Consider the following 19,613-nt stretch of genomic DNA (forward strand, 5'->3'; position numbering starts at 1 on the left):
ATTAAATTTCAAGAGTTCACTCTTGAAATGTAGACCAGGTGCCAGTGCCCCTGCAGCTGTGGCAGGGAATGGGCAGCAAAGCTGTAGCTTATATAGATCGCTCAAGCTGGGAGCTGCCAGCCTAGCCTGGGTTCAGCATTTGGAAATACCCTCAGGGGGGAAAAAGGGGCAGAAAGGCATGTTTCAGCCCTAAGTTCAAAGCTATTTTTAGGTCTACTAGTAGATCCCCCAGTACATGAGGGCATGAGTTACCAGCTTCATAGTAAAAAAAAAAAAAAAAACCTGGAGATTTTTTAAGTTGGCCATTTCTAAAAACATCTGCCCCCTACCAATAGGAAGAATCCACAGCTGGGATCAATCAAAAGCACACCCTGATTCAAACGGGACCTAAAGAAAGAAACATAATTATCTGAAGTTTCTTATTTGCTGTGTGGTATTGAGAAGGTTAAAAGAAACTGACATCCAAGCTAGGTTCGAATTATTCTGACATAACCGTCTTTTTTTCCCCTAGTAGTATCAGATGGAGCCCAGCCCTTGTGCATGCTTACAGGGTGCTCTACCACTAAACAGCACCCCAGATCCTGATACAGCCACCTTTTTTTTTGGGGGGGGGGTTTACCAGGGATTGAACTCAGGGGCACTCAACCACTGGGCCACATCTTCAGCCCTGTTTTGTATTTTATTTAGACAGTGTCTCGCTGAGCTGCTCCTGTCAGCCTCCTGAGCTGCTGGGATTACAGGTGTGTGCCACCGTACCCAGCTACAGCCACATTTTAACTGAGATTCTGTACAGTCCTTTAACTTCTTGGGCACTCTCTATCCAGATTCATACTGAGAACTGCTGGAAACTACACAGCATCTAGCATAACACCCAATTTCAACAAACAGCTAAACAGTACTTGACCTTTCTGGTAAGTAAGCAGCAAAGATAAGCATTGCAATTTGTTATGACATCTTTGAAGGTGCTCTCATTTATTCTGAAGAGGATGCTAGACCAGGTTGCAGATACCATTCAGACTGTATGCAAATGAATCAGGAACCGACTTGAGACGATGTAAACAAAAACATTTCCTTTAAATCTAATTTTATTCCTAAAGTTGAAATTAGCTAGCAGGTAGCACTAAAAATACACCTTCACTATACAAAACAGTGTAAACTGATTACACATTAACAAAAAGTCAAGCACACACACTTCTAATGTAAGAAGCTAGGCACAGCATAAAAAGCTGCACCTAAACAAAAATGGACATGTTTCATCTAAGGCCCTGTCAGTTGTTCCCAATTATGTTTAAACCCAGAAATGGCAATAATGTGGAAACTTACATTCATCAAATATTAGCATTTAAAATATACATGACTAATAAACTGAACATTTAAAGGGGCCGCTGCTTAGCACGTTCCACATGAGCCACTGTGGACAGTGAGCTCACCTCACCCAAAGAGAACAGAAGTTTCCAACATAGGATCAAAGGGAAATAAGAATGGGGTAAGTATTGGCCAGAGAGCAGGAGCTGATGCCCAACAGTCCGACTTCAACAACTAGCGCTCACGAGGGACATGTGACAGAACCCCGTAAAACCTAGGAAGCTCGTGATCGCAGGCAGGCTCATGGCACGGACCAATGTTTCTTCATCTTAGGATGAAACTTTATGCCCCCAATAAGTAGTGAAAATAATTTTTAAAAATAGCTTCTGCCTTTGAACAGTAAGTTTCCAGTCCCTTCTGTGCAATGAAATGTTTGGGATGGAGTCTGGGGGTGCGTGTCCCACTGGGGAGAACCTTGGTTTCAGGACTTGAACACGTGCACAGCTCGCACCACGTACTGGCGGCAGATGGGACACTCACTCATGCGCTTGCCGCACTTGGTGCAGGTGACCATGTGCCCACATTCCAGTAGGACACAATCGATGACAGCATCCATGCAGATGCGGCACAGACTGTCGTCTTCCTCGTCCTGCAGCTGTAGCCGCTCACCATCTGAAAGGCAACAGAGCTGGAGATGTGGACCAGGCCTCCTGCCCTGCTGCACTGCCCACTGCTGAGCAGCCACCTGCTGGGTGACCATCGCAGGCCCGATACCAGCACAGTGCTGTACAAGAGACCATCCCTGACTTCTGTGTACTTTGGTTCTTTTCATTAGAAATCGCCGTGTCTACACCTCAAGGTTTTGTGATTAGGGCCAGGTAAGATGCACAACAAATGTCAGCTACTTATTTCTATTTTATATCTTGGTGTAATTTAAGGTGTTTTCATAAGGACATATTGACTCTATACTTAGAAAAAAGAAACTTAAACCCCAACCTGGCCTTCTATATGTGGGCCACCAGAGTCAGGCCACAATGGGTTTTCCCCCCTTTTTTGGTAGTACTGGGGACTAAGCCCAAAGCACTCTACCACCTGCTTCATCCCCAGTCCTTTATTATTTTTTTAGTGGGTGGGGTGCTAGGGATTGAACCCAGGGCCATGTGCATGTAAGGCAAGCACTCTACCAACTGAGCTATATTCAGCCCCCCTTTTTATTTAATACTTTATTTTACTTAATAGGGTCTAAGTTGCTCAGGCTGGCCTGAAACTCACAGTCCTCCTGCCTCAGCCTCCCCAGTTGCTGAGATGACAGATATGCAACACCATGCACTTGACTAGGAGTCAGGCCACTTTGGAATTTCATCTCAGTAGGAAAAAAGAGCCTCTTCCCCCCCCCCCCCCCGCTTCCCTTTATTTTCTTTTTAGTATTGGGGATTAAACCCAGGAATGCTTTACCAGTAAGCTACATCTCCAGTCTTGGCCTTAAACTTGTAACCCTTCTGCCTATATCAAGTAGTTCTGTGTCCCCTCCCCTGAAGCCTTAGAAATACTTTTTAAAAATTTTTTTAGAATTTAACTTTTATTTTTACTTGTTTTTTATGTGGTACTGAGGATCAAACCCCGTGCCTGATCATGTTAGGCAAGTGCTCTACCACTGAGCCACAACCCTAGAATTACTTTTGCCATTTTATTCTTGGGAGTCCATCTACCTAAAACAAGACGGACCATTCTGGCTCCATGACCCATACTTGGGTTTTGAGAAAATCCAGGCTCTGAGTAAGAAAGGCAATGAATGAGTTTTAAAAAGTTAACCTCAGCTGAGATTTGACCCTACAGCTAGAAGTTTGGAGGCTTCCCTTTCTACAGGTCAGAGAGGGGAGCAATGGGAAACATGGTTAGAACAGAACCAGAATTCAAGCTTGAAGGACTGAAATATTTTGATTTCAGACAGACAAATAAACTTCACAGCCTGCAATGTCAAGAGATCTTGTAATGTGGGGTCTTAGTTCATGCAGAGAAGATGTATAGCATAAAATGGCAGATGAGCAGGCATCTGAGGACTCAGGTAAGATTGGAATCTGGGCCTTGGCCCCCTCTCCTGGGTAGGAAGGTTCCTTCCAACTCTTTACAACTTATGGGCCCAAGAAAGGAAATAGTCCAGCAGCAGGTTATGAATACAGACTGTTTGGGTCAATCTTGGCATAAGTGACGTCAAGACAATCAAGCTAGGAAAGTCCCAGCTGTGCTCAAAACAAAATAAGTGTCCACCAAACAGACTGACCTAGGGTTAAATTAAACAGTTAACCAAAAAAGACTCTTAAGAAGCCACGTCATGGTTTCCTACACCAAAAACTTGAGGGTGGGGCTTCCGCATGTCCACCAAGCACCGTGCAGGGATTTACACTGCCAGGATGCCATTCCTCAGCCAGCGGCCTCCAACCTCTAAAGCCTCTGTGGACTGGTTCCTGAGCCTGCCACTGTGGCACTGCCCTGGAAGTAGATGTGCCTAAAGACTTCCTGCCTATTCTGAGCATAAACTGGTCAATGGATGCCATATCACAGCCAGGATTTACACTAAAATGACAAGAGTGATGAAAGGACCTTTCAAGTCAACAAATAATTTCTTGAACACACTTGGTAAGGGTGGTCTCAGAGCAATATCACATGATGAGCTTACTGTCTAACAGTTCTATAAACAGGCTCATATAACTAATTCAGATTCAATAAAAAGTAAATAGTTTTCCCAAAACTAAATCTGACACAACCCATTTTTTAAAGCCTAAGGAAAGATACTATAGGGAAAAAAAAGAAAAAAGAAACCTACATGACTTTTGGTTTTCTTCATTCTCTTTGTATAACCGGTTAACTTTCTCTACCAGTTCCCATTTTTCACAACAGCCAGAATAGTTGACAAAATTCCGAGCCAGGATTTCCTTCAGCTGGCGCACACTCATCCCCTCCACCTCTTCAAGGCTTGACAGGTCAGACAGCGAAGCTCTCACTCGCTTCTTGGAGAGCCCAAGGGTCTGAAATCAGAGTGTCCCATTACCTCTGTTCCCACAAGTCCAGACCCCTTTTACCAGACAATCCCTACTGGGGATTCCTAGACTTCTCAGAAGTCCTTGAAGGGTTTTAATGTACTGTCTTACATTCAAACTAGTGCTATCCTAGAGAAGTCTATAAGGGCACCTGCCCTTCCTGCTGGCTCACAAATATTAGGAAATCAATTTTTTTTGGGGGGGGGGTTGTGCTGGATATCAAACCTAGGGCCTCAGGCATGCTAGGCAAGCAATGTACCATAACTATATCCCCAGCCCTTGGGGAAAAATTTTTTGTTATTATACATGGACACAATATCTTTAATTTTACTTATCTTTTTTTAATGTGGTGCTGAGTGTCGAACCCAGGGCCTCACACATGTAAAGCAAGTGCGTTACCACTGAGCTACCACCATAGCCCCTAGGGAAAAATTTTATAAGTGGTCTCACCCGATCCTGCAAATTTTCTTCTTCTTCTTCATCATCCTCATCATCGTCATCATCATCATCATCATCTTCTGTGTTTGCTGAAGCTATTTCACTTTGTACCTATATACATGATGCATCTGATTAGGTCAGGAATCATGTTTTCCTAATATTATCAACCCATATTTATCACTAGAGAAAAGCTTTCTACTGATCATCCTCAAGAATGATTCAAACTGGGCCTGGGCCTGGTGGGGGCACTCCTGTAATGCCAGTGTTTGAGGGGCCTGAGGCAGGAGGATCACAAGTTGCAGGCCAGCCTCCATAATCTAGCAAGGAGGCCCAACGCAACTTAGACCCTATCTCAAAATAAAAATACAGCAGCCCTGGATTCCATCCTCAGTACTGAGGGGAAAAAAAAAAAAAAAAGGATGACCAGATACTTTGCACACTCCACATCTTCTCTGGATCCTCAATGCTGCTGCCCCACCCACAGAGTTGGGCCCCACATGACTGTAAAGAATTTACCTTCCAGGTTGGGGCTGGGGCTCACTGGTAGAGAGCTTGCCTAGCATGTGTAAGAAACTGGGTTCGATCCTCAGCATCACATAAAAATAAATAAATAAAGGTATTGTGTCCAACTACAACTAAAAAATATTAAGAAGAAAAAGAATTTATATTCCATCAAGTTATGTGGAAACAAATTCATGGGGGGGAGGGGAGGAAGGGGGAGGGAGGGAGAGAATTTGTAATAAAACTAAAGGACTAACTCCCTGAGAAGCATCCCATCATGGAATGCCAAAGCCACCAAGGATAAAGGGGTAGCACTACAAGATGCAAAAGGCTAATTTAATTGAACAGACAGAAAGAAAGCTAATTTGACCAGGATCCACCCCAGTGTCATAAGCATCCAATTTGAAAGGTCTCAATCCTACTAAGTCACACTTCTAATTCCAAAGAAGGCTTTCTAATCTGTTTCAGGGTGTTTGTGCTGGTTCTAGTTTTTAAAAATCCTCAACCATCAGTCTGCTTTAAGGAAAACAGAAATCCCTTCAATTTTGATCATATGCCTTTCGAATCTTTTTTGTTTTTTGTTTGTTTAGAGTAGATGGATATAATACCTTTAATTACTTACTTTTATGTGGTGCCAAGGATTGTACCCAATGCCTCACATGTGCTAGGCAAGTGCTCTGCCACTGAGCCTCAGCCCTATTCTTGAACACTGAGGTTCAACCACTAAGCTATACCTTCAGGCCTTTTTTTTTTTTTTTTAAGACAGGGTCTCACTAAGTTACTGAAGCTGGCCTGGATCTTGCCATTGTCCTCCTCCTGCCTCAGTCCTCCAGGCTACTGGGATTACAGGCACGTGCCACCACACATTGCACATCTTTTCTCAATATATTTCGACCACAGTTCTACAATAGTCTAGGTCAATTCCCAATTGACTGACTCATAGGTACCATACTGTAGCATCCAACCATCCACATCTCCCAAATGGCATCTTATACCCGAAAAGGATACAAAAGTCTTATTATGCCAGTTCTTATTTGAGAAAATAATAAAATCTCCCAGCTTGGACTTATTTTTTAGTTAAATACAGATGAAAAATCTACTTTTAATAACCCCTTTCTTGCTGGGTGTGGTGTCACACACCTGTAATCCCAGCAACTCAGGAAGCTGAGGCAGGAAGATCACAAATTCAAAGCCAGACTCAGCAAAAGCGAAGTGCTAAGCAACTCAGTGAGACCCTGTCTCTAAATAAAATACAAACAGGGCTGGGGATGTGGCTCAGTGGTAGCGCACTTGCCTCGCATGCATGAGGTCCTGGGTTCGATACTCAGCATCACATAAAATAAATGAATAAAACAGATATTGTGTCATCTACAACAGGGGATATAGCTCAGTTGGTATAGTGCTTGACTCACATGCACTCACATGTACAGGTCCTGGGTTCAATCCTCAGCACAAAAACAACAACAAAAGGTTAAAAAAAAATAGGTCTGGGGATACATCTCAGTGGTCAAGTGCCCAAGTACAATCACCAGTACCCCTCACCTCTAAAAAACAAAACAAAAACCCCTTTCTTCAGGGATGAAAATTAAATTTGGAGATTTTTGAAAAAATGTCTTCGTAAGTTGCCCAGGCTAGCCTCAACCTCCCAATCCTCCTGCCTCAGTCTCCCAAGTAGCAGAATTATAGGTGAATGTTACTATGCCGGGCTTAATTCAACATTTTATAATCACTCACACACCAGGGAATATCCACTACAAGTCTTTACATGTTATTCAACCAGGATATTCAAGAATTGGGATAATATTCAAATTAAAATTAGTAAATAACTACATTTTTCTACTTAGATGGCTCTTTCAATATCTAAACTAGGAACAATTTCACTAATGTCAAGAGAGGGGGCATCAGATTAATTTACTGTACTGATTATTTCTATGGTTACTGACACTTGTACAAATAGTCATGCAAATATGTACATGCTGCTTTTTCAGTCATCACTTGTGTGTGTGTATCTGGCATTGGGGATTGAACACTAGGCATTCTACCACTTAGCTACACCCCCAGCCCTTTTTTATTTTATATTTTGAGATAAGGTGCCCAGGTTGGTCTAAATTTGCAATCCTCCTGCCTTGGCCTCCAGTGTAGCTGGAATGACCTAGGTATGCTGCCATGCCCAGCTTCTGTACTATTTAGTGCTAAAGTAAGGTCAAGAAATCCATGAGCTATTTTTAGACACTCCAGGCAGTGGACTCTGGGGCCACCCTGTATCTACACAAAAGACCACATGCAGCGGGAGAGGCTGCAAGTGCCAATTCAGCTGGGTGCAGAACCATCGCTCCAAATCCTAACTTCCGGTTTATCTGAAGTCATCAGGCACTAAAGGCCACCAAATATGGCCAAGAGTAAGCATGCAGGGACCCCGGCAATCTATCACCCTCTCGTACCTGTGCCAGTGCTCCAGATCTGGAGGTGCCGTCTCCATCCATAAGCTCCCCCTGAAAGGAAGACACGGTAGCAGAAGGGGCGGTGTAGTTTGAAAAAAATGACTGTGTAAAAAAGCTAGAAGTCTGGGACTGTGAAGAATTCAGACTGCTTGTGTCCAGGTCTTCCTCAGAGCCTAGTCCATGGTGGCACAGTACTAGATCTACCAAGTCTTCCTTCTCTCGACAAGTATCTATTGGTATGTTTCTAAGAATGAGATACTGCCGAAGATCCTTCACTTTTAGTCGCATCAACTGAGGGCGCTGGAACGCAGTCTCTTGTAATAAGTGACAAGTAGAACATCTACGGTGATTTTCTTGCGGGACTGAACAAACGGAGCAAAAATCCTTCTTGCAGTCACAACACACATGCTGAAGAGACAGAAGGGAAGCATTTAATGATAGCAAGATACAAGCTATTATGAAAACCACGCCTTATTCTTGCCTTTATTAAAATTTAAATTTTAGTTCTTATGAAATCCTCTGTGGCACCATTTTCACAGGAATTTTAATGTTCCAAAAGCCACAAAAATCAACACGGTCGATGCCAAGGCAGTCTGGATTCACTGAAGTTCAAATACTGCACTTTAAGGAAAACAGACACTCTTGTGTTAATGAATTAAAACCTTCCCGCCCCTTGGTGCAAACATGTAATTAGCAGAACACAGCTGACTTGAACCACATGGAGCAGAAAGCATAGCCACACACTTTCTGCCTGGTCTCCCATGTGAAGGACTTCCTCACTTCAAGATGAGGAAAAAAGAATCCCACAGAGAATGAAGAGAAAGGCAACCGATCTTTCCAAGTCAATTCAAGAGAGGACCCACTAATCCAGGAACCTGTCACCTATGTGGCCTTAATCACAACCCACACCAATGCCCTAGAGAACTTCACAGACTCAGCTGTGGCCACTTCTGCCTGGTGCGCTGTTCTCATAAGCTAACAGTTTTTTCTCTGCATATTCAAAAGACTGAAATGAAGATCAAAGAAAAGTGAAAAGAGCTGAATTTAAGCCCATTTAATGTTTAGCCTCTAAACAGCACTTAGCTTATTACACTCATTTCTTCGTGTGAGTTAAGAGCATGGTTAGAGACAAATTTTTTGAAACTTGAGATCAGAATTATAGTAAATCATCTCTGAATGAAACTGCAGATTAATTAAATATCTTGCTTCAAAAAAATAAGTGTCATCAGGAAGAATGAAATGGTACAAACAGGTCAGAGTTCAGACAAAAGGATGCCTGACAATGTGATACATAACAATGTCTATGTAGAACACTCAACAGGAATATAATCCCTGACTGCATACCTCTCTAAATGGGAAAAAAAAGTCAATGGGACCAAGTTTTCATATTTTTATAAGAAAAAATTCATTACCTATTCAAAATAAACTATGATTAATAATTCTTATCCCATGTGTCTTGTATGTAACAAGTCATCCAACTCACCTTCTTTCTAAAGACTGAAAATGAAAGTCCACAGGCTTTGCAAACTATATTAGGCCCTTCCGGAGTTGCTGGTGGGTAGGTGGAAAAATCAGAGTTTGGTGTAAATCTGAAAGGACCAGTGCCTCCTGCAAATCCTGACTGCTGGCCCCTGACAGCTCCGGTTCCCATGACTTCATTCAGCAGCCCACAGCACGAAGCCCACATAGATGTGGCACCCGCCTGAAAAGGAACACAAGTGCCACAGTTTAAAGCTAAGTGGAACCTGGGCTGTCTGGGATCCCCAGGGAATGCCACTCTGGTGGGGTAACTAACTAACTGTAGGAACACAGTTCTCACATCTAGAGATGAGCATCTCTGATCTGAAATTTTGAAATCACCAACGTGATGCTCAAAAAGTTTCAGATTTTGAATTTTCTAATAAGAGATGCTCATAGGATTTTTGAATAGGAGACACTTAACAGGTGAAGCCTCCACAGACAACACCAAAATCTGAAAGACTTTCAATCCCAAGCATTTTGGATAAGAGAAGCTCAACCTGCATTCCTCTAGGCACCAAAATTTCAAGCTATTTGGAAAGATAATCTTCTGGTATTACCAAAGAATATTTGGCATTGAAAACACTCAGATCTTGTTAAATAAAAAGAAAATAGGGAGCTACAGTCATGGCTGAGAGGTAGAGCGCTTGCCTAGCATGTGTGAGGCTCTGTCTGTGTTTGATCCTCAACACCACATAAAAATAAAGGTATTGTGTCCAATACCTTTATTTTAAAAAATATTTTTTAAAATAATAAAAGTAAAAAGTAAGCCCTTTTAAAACAACTGAAAACATATTGTTTTTAAAAAATTCAAATTGCACATAATTTTGGGAGAAAGGAGGGAATACAACTGCAGAACTGCCACTGGACAAATTTCACTTCATTATAGAAGTCAAAAGAAGCAAAGTCTTAAGGAAGCTTTAGCCTGCTGCTGATACAGCTACTGATGAGCTAAGAGGCCTATTTGCTTTTATCCCCCTTCTCATTCCCCTAGATGTTTCCTTGACCACAACCTTCTTTCTCCCAAGGACTCTAGTTCCACATGGCTGACACCTGTGCAAAAGGTTTCTTTGTATTACCTCTTTACAGGCAATGTAACATTATTTAAATTTTGCACACTATTAAGTGGTTCAAATTGTTTTCTTGTAAAGAACAATTAAGGTAAAAGAGATCATGATTTAGCAGGTGAAAACCTCAATGAAACTCCCTTTTAAAGGCAGTACTTCTAAAAAGTCATACTTCACCCTTTCTACCAGAGACAATCTTACAAGTTAAGGAAGGATATAATTTTCAAACTATGTTAATGAGAATGATCATCAAAATTCTTCAGGCTAGGCCTGGGGATGTGGATCAAGCGGTAGTGCGCTCCCTGACATGCATGCGGCCCGGGTTCGATCCTCAGCACCACATACAAAAACAAAGATGTTGTGTCCACCAAAAAACTAAAATATATATATATATATATATTAAAATATATATATATATATATTAAAATATATATATATATATATTAAAATATATATATATATACTAAATATATATATATATATACTAAAAATATATATATATATATATATAAATTCTCAAAAAAATTCTTCAGGCTAAAAACTTTTTTTTATCTACACAGATCTAGTGAAGGGAACAGAGAATTTATTTGGGGAAAACAGGTGGAATCTCTGTGTAGAGGTCAGTATTAGAAGGTAACAATGTTGTCCCATTCCTCGTTATTTCTACAAGAATATGGGAATTTCCTCTACATCCCCAAAAAGAAAATAACAAAAAAGAATACTTTTATCTCCCCTCAGCCATCTCCAGATTTAAAAACAAAAAAGCCCAAGACAACCTCCAAAATATCCCAGGCAGGAGTATGTTGCTCTAACCCAATACTCAGTGCAGTGTAGATGTACTTTACTGCTGTTAGCCAAAGACATCACAGAATAAAAGAAGAAGCTGGGCACAGTGTGGAATCCCAGCAGCTTGGAAGGCTGAGGCAGGAGGATTGCTAGTTCAAAGCCAGCCTCAGCAAAAGCAAGGTGCTGAGGAATTCAGTGAGACGCTCTCTCTAAATAAAATACAAAATAGGGCTGAGGATGCGGCTCAGTGGTTGAGTGCCCCCCAAGTTCAATCCCTGGTACAAAAGGGGGTCTGGGAGAAGGAGAAAAAAACAACACTGGAAAATATAGGTTGCAGCCTCATTAGGATCTGTGAATTTAAATTTGGACAAAATAAACCAATAATAAGTCATGCATTAAGAGCATACTCTTAGGGCTGGAGATGTGACTCAAGCGGTAGCGCGCTTGCCTGGCATGCGTGCGGCCGGATTCGATCCTCAGCACCACATACAAAAGAAGATGTTGTGTCCGGCGAAAACTAAAAAATAAATATTAAAAATTCTCTCTCTTAAAAAAATTAAAAATAAAAAAAAAGAGCATACTCTTAGAATACTGAAAGGTATCCATGTATGCACAGCTCTCATCTTCAAAGTAGCATTTGCAACACTCCAACCTTCTTGATAGTTCAGAAATTTGAAACGGAGGCCCTAATCACCAATTTTATGTGAAATACCTTTCTTTACCGTTAAGTATGTTTGAAAAACTTATTTCCACTTCCCTATTAAACCCCATTTTCCTGGCATCCTGGTGTGGTAATGGAAATAATTTCATTGGTGATTGGACCTTCCCCAACTCTGGAGCAGTTTTAGTCCTATACCTCAGGGACTGGTCACTGCCTCTTGGTAAGAACTGCCTAAGGCTATGAAACTGCCCTAAGACAGGGAGAGGTTTTCCATCTTGGCTGCATGGACTCATCAAAGGATCCCTTAAAAAATCCTGATGCCTGGGTCTCAGTCCTAGACACTGATTTTGCTGGTCTGAGGTTCATCCTGCCCCCCGCGCCCCCCCCCCCCAAAAAAAACCTAAGCAGGTGATTTTGATATACAGCCAAAGTTAAAAGGTCAAAAGCTGGGACTGGGGCACAGTGGTAGAGCACTTGCCTCACATGTGTGAAACACAGGGTTTGATCCTCAGCACCACATAAAAATAAATAAAGGTATTATATCCATCTACAACTAAAAAAAAAAATTAAAATCAAGGATATTCGGGCTGGGGATGTGGCTCAAGCGGTAGTGCGCTCGCCTGGCATGCGTGCGGCCCGGGTTCGATCCTCAGCACCACATACGAAGATATTGTGTCGGCCGACAACTAAATAAATAAATAAATATTTTAAAAAAAAATCAAGGATATTCAGTCTGAAGAATTCTCCTTCCTGCTTATACTATTTCCACTGGAAAATCACCATCCACAGACTACTGAACAAAAGGGGCCCAGGTACTTCTGAAGCCTGTGCCTCTACCTTTCTGAGACAAATACCTCAGCCATGCCTGCAGTAATGGGACATATCCCTAGAGTTTTACATCAGTCCACAGTTTCCCCCAGTCCATGCAGAAATGCTCAGCCTTTTTTTAACTTGATCTGATTAAGTTAGTTCCTTTCCCTCTTGCTAAAATTTGGTGATTTTCTTCATTTAACTCACTCTTTACCCAAGCTTTTGTTTCCTAACACTCATGCATGTTTTGGTGTATGAAATCTCCCACTATAGAGAGAAAGTGTGACTTTCAGGGTGTGTCAAAAGCAGCCATTGGCAGGCATGGTGATGCTTTCCTACAATTCCAGCTACTCAGGAGGCTAAGGCAGGAGGATCACATCCTGGGCAACTCAACAAGACCCTGTGGTAAAGAATAAAAAGGGCAAAAAATATAGCTTGGTAGTAAAGTAACCCTGAGCGCAATCCTACTGTTTAAACTATTTTTGTCCTTCATCGTTAAGTAGTTAAGAATCCACCCAAAAGAAAAATATTTCCAGGCTTGAACTCATCTACCTGGCTCCCCTTTAAATGTTTCATTTTGCCAGGCACAGTGATGCACACTTGTAATCACAGCAACTCCGGAGGCTAAGACAAGAGGATTGCAAGTTCAAGAACAGCCTCAGGAACTTAGTTCCTGTTTCAAAATAAAACAAAATGAGCAGGGCGCAGGCACATGTCTATAATCCCAGCAACTTGGGAGGCTGAAGAAGAGGATGGCAAATTCAATATAGCGAGACTCTAAATAACTTATCAAGACCCTGTCTCAAAACAAAATATATTTTTTAAAAGGGCTGATGATGGGGGCTCAGTGGTTAAGTGCCTCTGGGTTCAATCCCTGGTGCCAACAAATGAACAAAAAAGGGTAAAGGTTGTGGCTCAGTGGTAGAGCACTCTGAGTTCAATTCTCACTACAAAAATAAATAAATAAAAAAAATTACAATTCTATTTGTGAAGCCAAAGTCGGGGTTGGGCAGGGGGTTGGGGGAGAATGAAGGAATTTTGGATTTGGCAGGGGGGAGTAAGGTGAGGGGTGGGGCAGTAAGGATGGGGGAAGGACAGTAGAATGAGACAGACATTATTACCCTATCTACACCAACCCATAAATACTGTGTGTGACTCAGCACCATGCACAGACAGAGGAATGAGAAGTCATGCTCCATTTGTGTACAATGTGTCAAAATGCATTGTACTGTCCTATGTAACTAATTAGAATAAAAATAATAATTTTAAAAGAGTATTAAAAAAAACCAAAGTCAGGATCACTAGAAATTAAGTCTTGATTGGGACTCACATGCCCTACTCAGGGCCATGGTTGATAGCAGGGCTATATAGGCTACATCACGAGTCCAAGATGTTAGAACAGCAATCTACACAGGTGCTAAATTCCCTCCCTTGACCATGAATGTAGTTTGAAACATAATAATTTATGCCTGGCACAAAATCCCAACCTCAGAGAATTTAGCTGTGTTTGCAGCTTATTTCCTATCTAAACCATCTGACCAAAATTGGTCCTGATAGATCAGTCATGAGACCATGGTCTTCCTGTCTTGTGCATCAGTTAAGAACCAGACATCATTTAAAAACTTACATAGTTTGTAGTAAGAAATTCTAAAACCCACCTGGAGTGCCCCTAACAATTAGTTTTCTTTATGTTATTCTAGCATCCAATGACATTTCTGGCCTTTTTTTTTTTTTTTTTCCAAAGCCCAGGCACCAAGATTTTAAAGCAGCTCATACCCATAACTCCCAATGTGAACAAAGAAACAAATGAAAATTAAAATGTTTGCCTTTGTACTGAAAACACCAATTGGAGAACATGACTTCAACTGTGCAGCCAACTAACTGGTCTTAATATGCCTTCTAGCCACTGACATGATTAATCAAGGGCAGCTTACCACCTAGCTAGCTGATGGAAACCAAAATGTCATCTTCTCTCAGAGGGCAGATGTGAGCTCATCCTGAGTGTACTGAGCCAAGCATACATAGTCCTTCACTCAAATTCACCAACATCAAAGTTCCTCTATATTCTCCAGGTAGCAGGAAGGCTAAAAGTGTTCACAAACTGTCCTACCCCTCTGCAGGAGCAAAAGGAAGGTACTACCTACAAGCCCATATAATTTGTATGAAGGTGACAGTTGCCAGCACTGTGGTTTCCACAACAATAGACCACCAATGTTATAAGTACTCTCTCAGGTTCATCAGACTCAAACAATACAAACTCATTCTGAATCATTATTTCAGTCAACTAAACCAAGAGGAAATGTGTTCTGTTTGTTTACAAGAGCAATAGCCCAGCCCTCTTTGTGGCAGAGTGCCAGTTTTCAAATGGCCTCAGGTTCTGCAGTTTTTGATCATGTGCATGATCTAATGTCCTTTTAGAATCCATGTAAAAATATTTCAAAATAATCTAAAGAATTAACTGAAGTTTACTACAAAATTTGGATCCTATTCTCAATTGCATTAGCATAGGAGCCCTTTTAATGATTCCATCAAATGTAATACTAACCACCCAGACTATTTAAAATAAAGAATTAGAAAAGCGATGGTAGGTTCCATGAAGACTGACACAGGAGGGAGGACACATGCACAGAGGGTAGGGAAAGTTAGGTATAAAAACAAAATAATCTAGTCATTTGTTTTTGATTAAGTAAACAGCAGTAATAATGCCATCTCTTAAGAGTGTACTACTTTGCTTACGAAAATTCTAAATCTAAATGCAGTAATATTTTTACAGTTATCTTAAAAATGAACATAAAAGTTTCATATTCAGGAATATTAATTTTCTCAGTTATTATTAAGAACTAACTATGGATTCTGTTTTAAATTCTAGACAACTTTTAATTTTATAAAATTCAGTGAATGCACTTGTGTTAAAAAATAAGAAAAAGATGTTTCAAATTTTTGTACCAGTGATATAAAAGAACACATTTTATAGTTTAAATTTCAGTACAGTTAAACCTTCCCAGAAAAAAAGTAGTTGAGATAAACAAAATCTTTACCCTATCTAGAGCCACTTGACAAACATAGTACTTAGAATGTAAAAGGACTTCTTACTCAAATTGCTGCTTCAAATGAAATACAACACATAGGAACTCTGCCTTTTTAACAATAAAATATCCAACCCTATACCACAAAAAAATAAATGCTATATCCTAAAACAGATGTTGGCCTTTGAAATGTAATATTTGTAAGCAAGACATTGGTCAAGTTGATAGATTTATTATGGTAAAGCATGTATAAACCATAAATGTTGCCTTCCTCATGTTGGGTTTTTGTCTTTTAAAACAGTACATTTGACCCTTAGCACCACTCTCCCTCCTTTCAGAGAAAAAAAAAAAAAAAACAGGAAATTACAGTTAGTAGATTACTTTATCCTTGACAACTCATTTTGAGCTAGGAATAATGAATGTGATTAGCACAATTAAGGATGAGATCAATATAAACTTGGAAAAACAAAGGAGGAGCAAAATCAAATTAACATAGGAGACTAATTTAGATTTTTAAAACAATCCATTGTGGGGAGGTAAGCAGATGAATTCTAGTCCTTCACTCATGTAAGAAGTAAACTGATGCCAAAACATCAGTTTCTAAACAAATCAAAAAAATTAAAAGAATACATGCATTCCACATATTCCTGGGATTGAATGAAGATGTATTTATCTAGTCGCTTAGCTTTTGAAGTAACTTTAATCCTAACTCAAATTATGTGCTACGTGTGTGTGGGGGGGGGGGGGCCTGGGGTTGTGGCTCAGCCATAGAGCGCTGGCCTAGCACATGCTGTGTTTCAATCCTCAGCACCACATATAAATAAATAAATTAACTAAATAAAGATATTGTGTCCAACTACAACTAAAAAAATAAATAAATACAAAGTATTTGCTTACATGAATATTCATGTTACCATTCCATGACATCAGGAGTCACTGGTCTTTCCCAGAAATCTACAGATAATAATATCCACAATTACACAGTTTCAATAACTTAAAAAAAAAAGTCCAATCCTAAATTTTGTAAATCCAGTTTCACAAAACCAAAAATGAAAGCTAGATTCCTATCATCTTGCATAGATATATAACTACCCAAGTTTGCAATGTGCTTCAGAAAATATCTTTTCTACGTTTCCAAATGCCATTTAACTGTTTCTAAAAATTTCAACCTAGCAGTATCTTCCACTTAAGTTCAAAAACACTTGTTTTTAAAGAACATACTTAAAAATTTTAACATTGGGCCTATTCCTAATTCTCCTTCCTTATCTATCTAGTTCCTTGAGAGGGCACAAACTTAACATTAGGTGGGATGGTGTTGTGGCTCACTGGTAGAACACTTGCCTAGTATGTGTGAAAAACTGGGTTGGATTCTCAGCACCACATATCAAATAAAATAAACATCAACAACTAAAAAAATATTAAAAATAAAAACATTAACAAGTCAATGATATTTTTGAGGTATATGTATGAGACCCCTGATTTATTATTGTCTTTTTTTCCCTGCTTTGATTTTATTTTTTTTTTTAATATTTATTTTTTATTTTTTAGTTCTTGGCAGACACAACATCTTTGTTTGTATGTGGTGCTGAGAATCGAACCCAGGCCACACGCATGCCAAGCTACCGCTTGAGCCACATCCCCAGCCCCCTGCTTTGATTTTAAATCTTAACAGTAAAAAAATGATTTTCAGGAAATAAAATATATCTAGATATTTTAATAGGTATCCGAAGTTGAAATATTTTATAACTAAAATGGGAATTATAAATACTCTTATAATATCTTCATACCTCAAGGCACTGTTCAAAAGTTACCTATTCCAAAAAGCTTGTTTCCTGCAATCAGAGGTATCTTTTCCTGCCTCTGAATTTTTTTTTTTTTTTTGGGGGGGGATAACTTAGATCATTCTGCCTTGAAATGTAATTAGCTGCCAAGCGAATGTCTTTTCCCTTTCGATTGGCAAAATCCTTCTTTACTAAGGATGAAACTGTATTTTGAAATATTCCTACTCACCATGTCTTCCTCTTGGCCAAAACAGAGTGTTTTCAACAAAATATTTACTGAATGTCCCTACCCACTTGTCCCTACCCCTTTTCAATCTTCCACAGTAAAACTTCAAGGCTTTATGAAGGTAGTTAACCTAACAAACAGCTCACTGTTATTTTCTTTACCCACATTAAACACAGTTCATTGAGATTAATGAAACCCTCCATGTCTGGAAGCGTATCACCACCTTATGACTCATCCCACTTCATCTGAGTTCGGCAAATGAATCAATACTCGAATTGATAGTTGTATGGAGAAGCCCTTTAGAACTCTCAGCGACCAAGTTGAGAGAATCGTCTCTGAAAGTAGGCCAGAATTTCCCCTCTGCCCCCTTTTCTTAAACTTCTCATCAGTGATGCTCCCACGCTCTCACTCCCACCTGGGAGAAAAGCTGTCAAATTACTTGCTGCGTACCTAGCGGCGAAGAAGCCACATCTACCTTGCTGGTGCTCCAGGTCACCGTCCCAAGAACTCCTTTGAGGGTGGGATCCCCTATTCCAGGCATTTCTAGCTTGTTAGCCTGGCCCCAGCCTCCTCACTCCCGGCACTCTTTTTCCTTTTGGTCCCGTGATGTTCCCGACATTTGGGTTAGTTCAAGGACTTGGGGAGGGAGAGGGCATGCAGTGGGCAAAGCCACGGAGGGCTAAAGCGAGCACTACTGGTCCTGCCTCCTGCCCCCGAGGAAAGCCCTTCTCTGCGCTGGGCCCACAAGGCCTCTCCCGGCTCCTTAGACTCGCTCACGCGAGCTCGAGGGTCCGGGAGACCAGCCTCCAACCCAGGGCCCCAGTCGCCGGCCGGCGACCACCCTCCGCAGAGGTCTCCGAGGAGCCGGTGGGGTACCCGCTAAAGCGGAAAGAAAGGAGGCACTCCTCTCGTACAGGAGGGGCGAGGAGGGCCTGCCCAGCTCCACCAACTGCTCACCTTCATGGCAGCGAATGCCTTGGCTCGGTCGGCGATACCGGGGAACTCAACACCATAGCAGCTCCTGGAACAGCCGACCTCCTTCCTCCTAGGCGGTGATTACGCCGCTTCCCGAGGCGACCTAGCGTCCGGACGTAAGGGGCGTGGTCACGCTCGCTGCACGCCCCGGGAAGAAAGCTGAGCGGCGGCCTTGTTGACCAATAGAAAGCCAAAGCTAGGGGGGCCGGTCAACAGAGCCAATGAAGGGTCAGGGAGGGGTGGGGCCTCTAGCGCAGGCGGGCGGACCCAGGAGGACTCTGCTCCGTCTTGAGCCCAGATGGGCGAGTGTGGGCGTGGCGGAAGGGGCTTTCCATACCCTCCTTCTTAGGAGACTGAAATGGAAGTTAGCGTCACCTGAGGGCCCTCCTTCTGCGGAGTGGGCTTTCTGGAGTGGGTGGGTCAAGTTTACGGAGCGCGGAGGGCTGGAAGGGCCGTGGTGAATATGAAAACACCTATGGTTGGAAGGCTTTTGTTAAAACCTCAGAGCAAGGCCTCAGGTCTTCCTCCCACTCCTCCTGCCTAACCTGCTGAGGCAGGAATTGGGCAGTAAGTAAATCGGATCAAGGAGGCCAATTTTGAGTGAGTTGGGGAAGTTGGAGACTGTACTCTCAGGGATTGAAATGTTAATTCCTTCTGTGCCCTTCCTCCACCCTTATCAAGAACCTGCCCCTGCTCCCACCTGTTACTAAGGTAACCAGTCCCAGGAATGGTCGCTCCCTACAGAGAGTGATAAAAGTTGTTAATTAATGTGTCCTGGGCTGCTCCACCCTGTCCTTCCCTCTTCAGCCCACTTGTTTCACACCTTTTGGCCATCTCACAGAGCATTTGCTGGGCCTAGTTATGTACACCGGAAGGGAAAAGATAAGGGGAAGAGAGCAGGAGAACAAAGGAAGCCTAAGACACATACCAAGGGCAGAACACCTGGCTTCTGGGGATACCAGCTATGGCCCTCTTCTCCCTCCCACGAGAGGTCTATATTACCCCTTTTTAAGTAAACCCTGATTTATGTGCTTGCCTGG

General features: G+C 41.6%; 1 protein-coding gene across 8 annotated transcripts; it reads right to left on the minus strand.

Annotated features, from left to right (window-relative positions):
• Positions 1-971: 971 nt before the first annotated feature.
• On the minus strand, positions 972-18,676 carry Rnf34 (ring finger protein 34). Of its 8 annotated transcripts, none has more exons than XM_077796839.1 (7): positions 18,556-18,676; positions 16,489-16,545; positions 9,207-9,425; positions 7,724-7,774; positions 4,794-4,892; positions 4,130-4,331; positions 972-1,977 (listed from the first exon to the last, which is right to left on the minus strand). In XM_077796839.1, the coding sequence occupies exons 2-7, from the start codon at positions 16,516-16,518 to the stop codon at positions 1,787-1,789; spliced, it is 792 nt and encodes a 263-aa protein (XP_077652965.1). In that variant the 5' UTR covers positions 16,519-16,545; positions 18,556-18,676; the 3' UTR covers positions 972-1,786. The 8 variants fall into 8 exon arrangements, with proteins under 8 accessions (XP_077652965.1, XP_026241814.2, XP_026241815.2 ...); XM_026386029.2 differs by having other exon boundaries at positions 7,724-8,131; XM_026386030.2 differs by lacking the exon at positions 16,489-16,545 and having other exon boundaries at positions 7,724-8,131.
• Between the last annotated feature and the right edge of the window lie 937 nt (positions 18,677-19,613).

The sequence above is a fragment of the Urocitellus parryii genome, chromosome 3 (genome assembly GCF_045843805.1).
Source record: "Urocitellus parryii isolate mUroPar1 chromosome 3, mUroPar1.hap1, whole genome shotgun sequence".
NCBI lineage: Eukaryota > Metazoa > Chordata > Mammalia > Rodentia > Sciuridae > Urocitellus > Urocitellus parryii.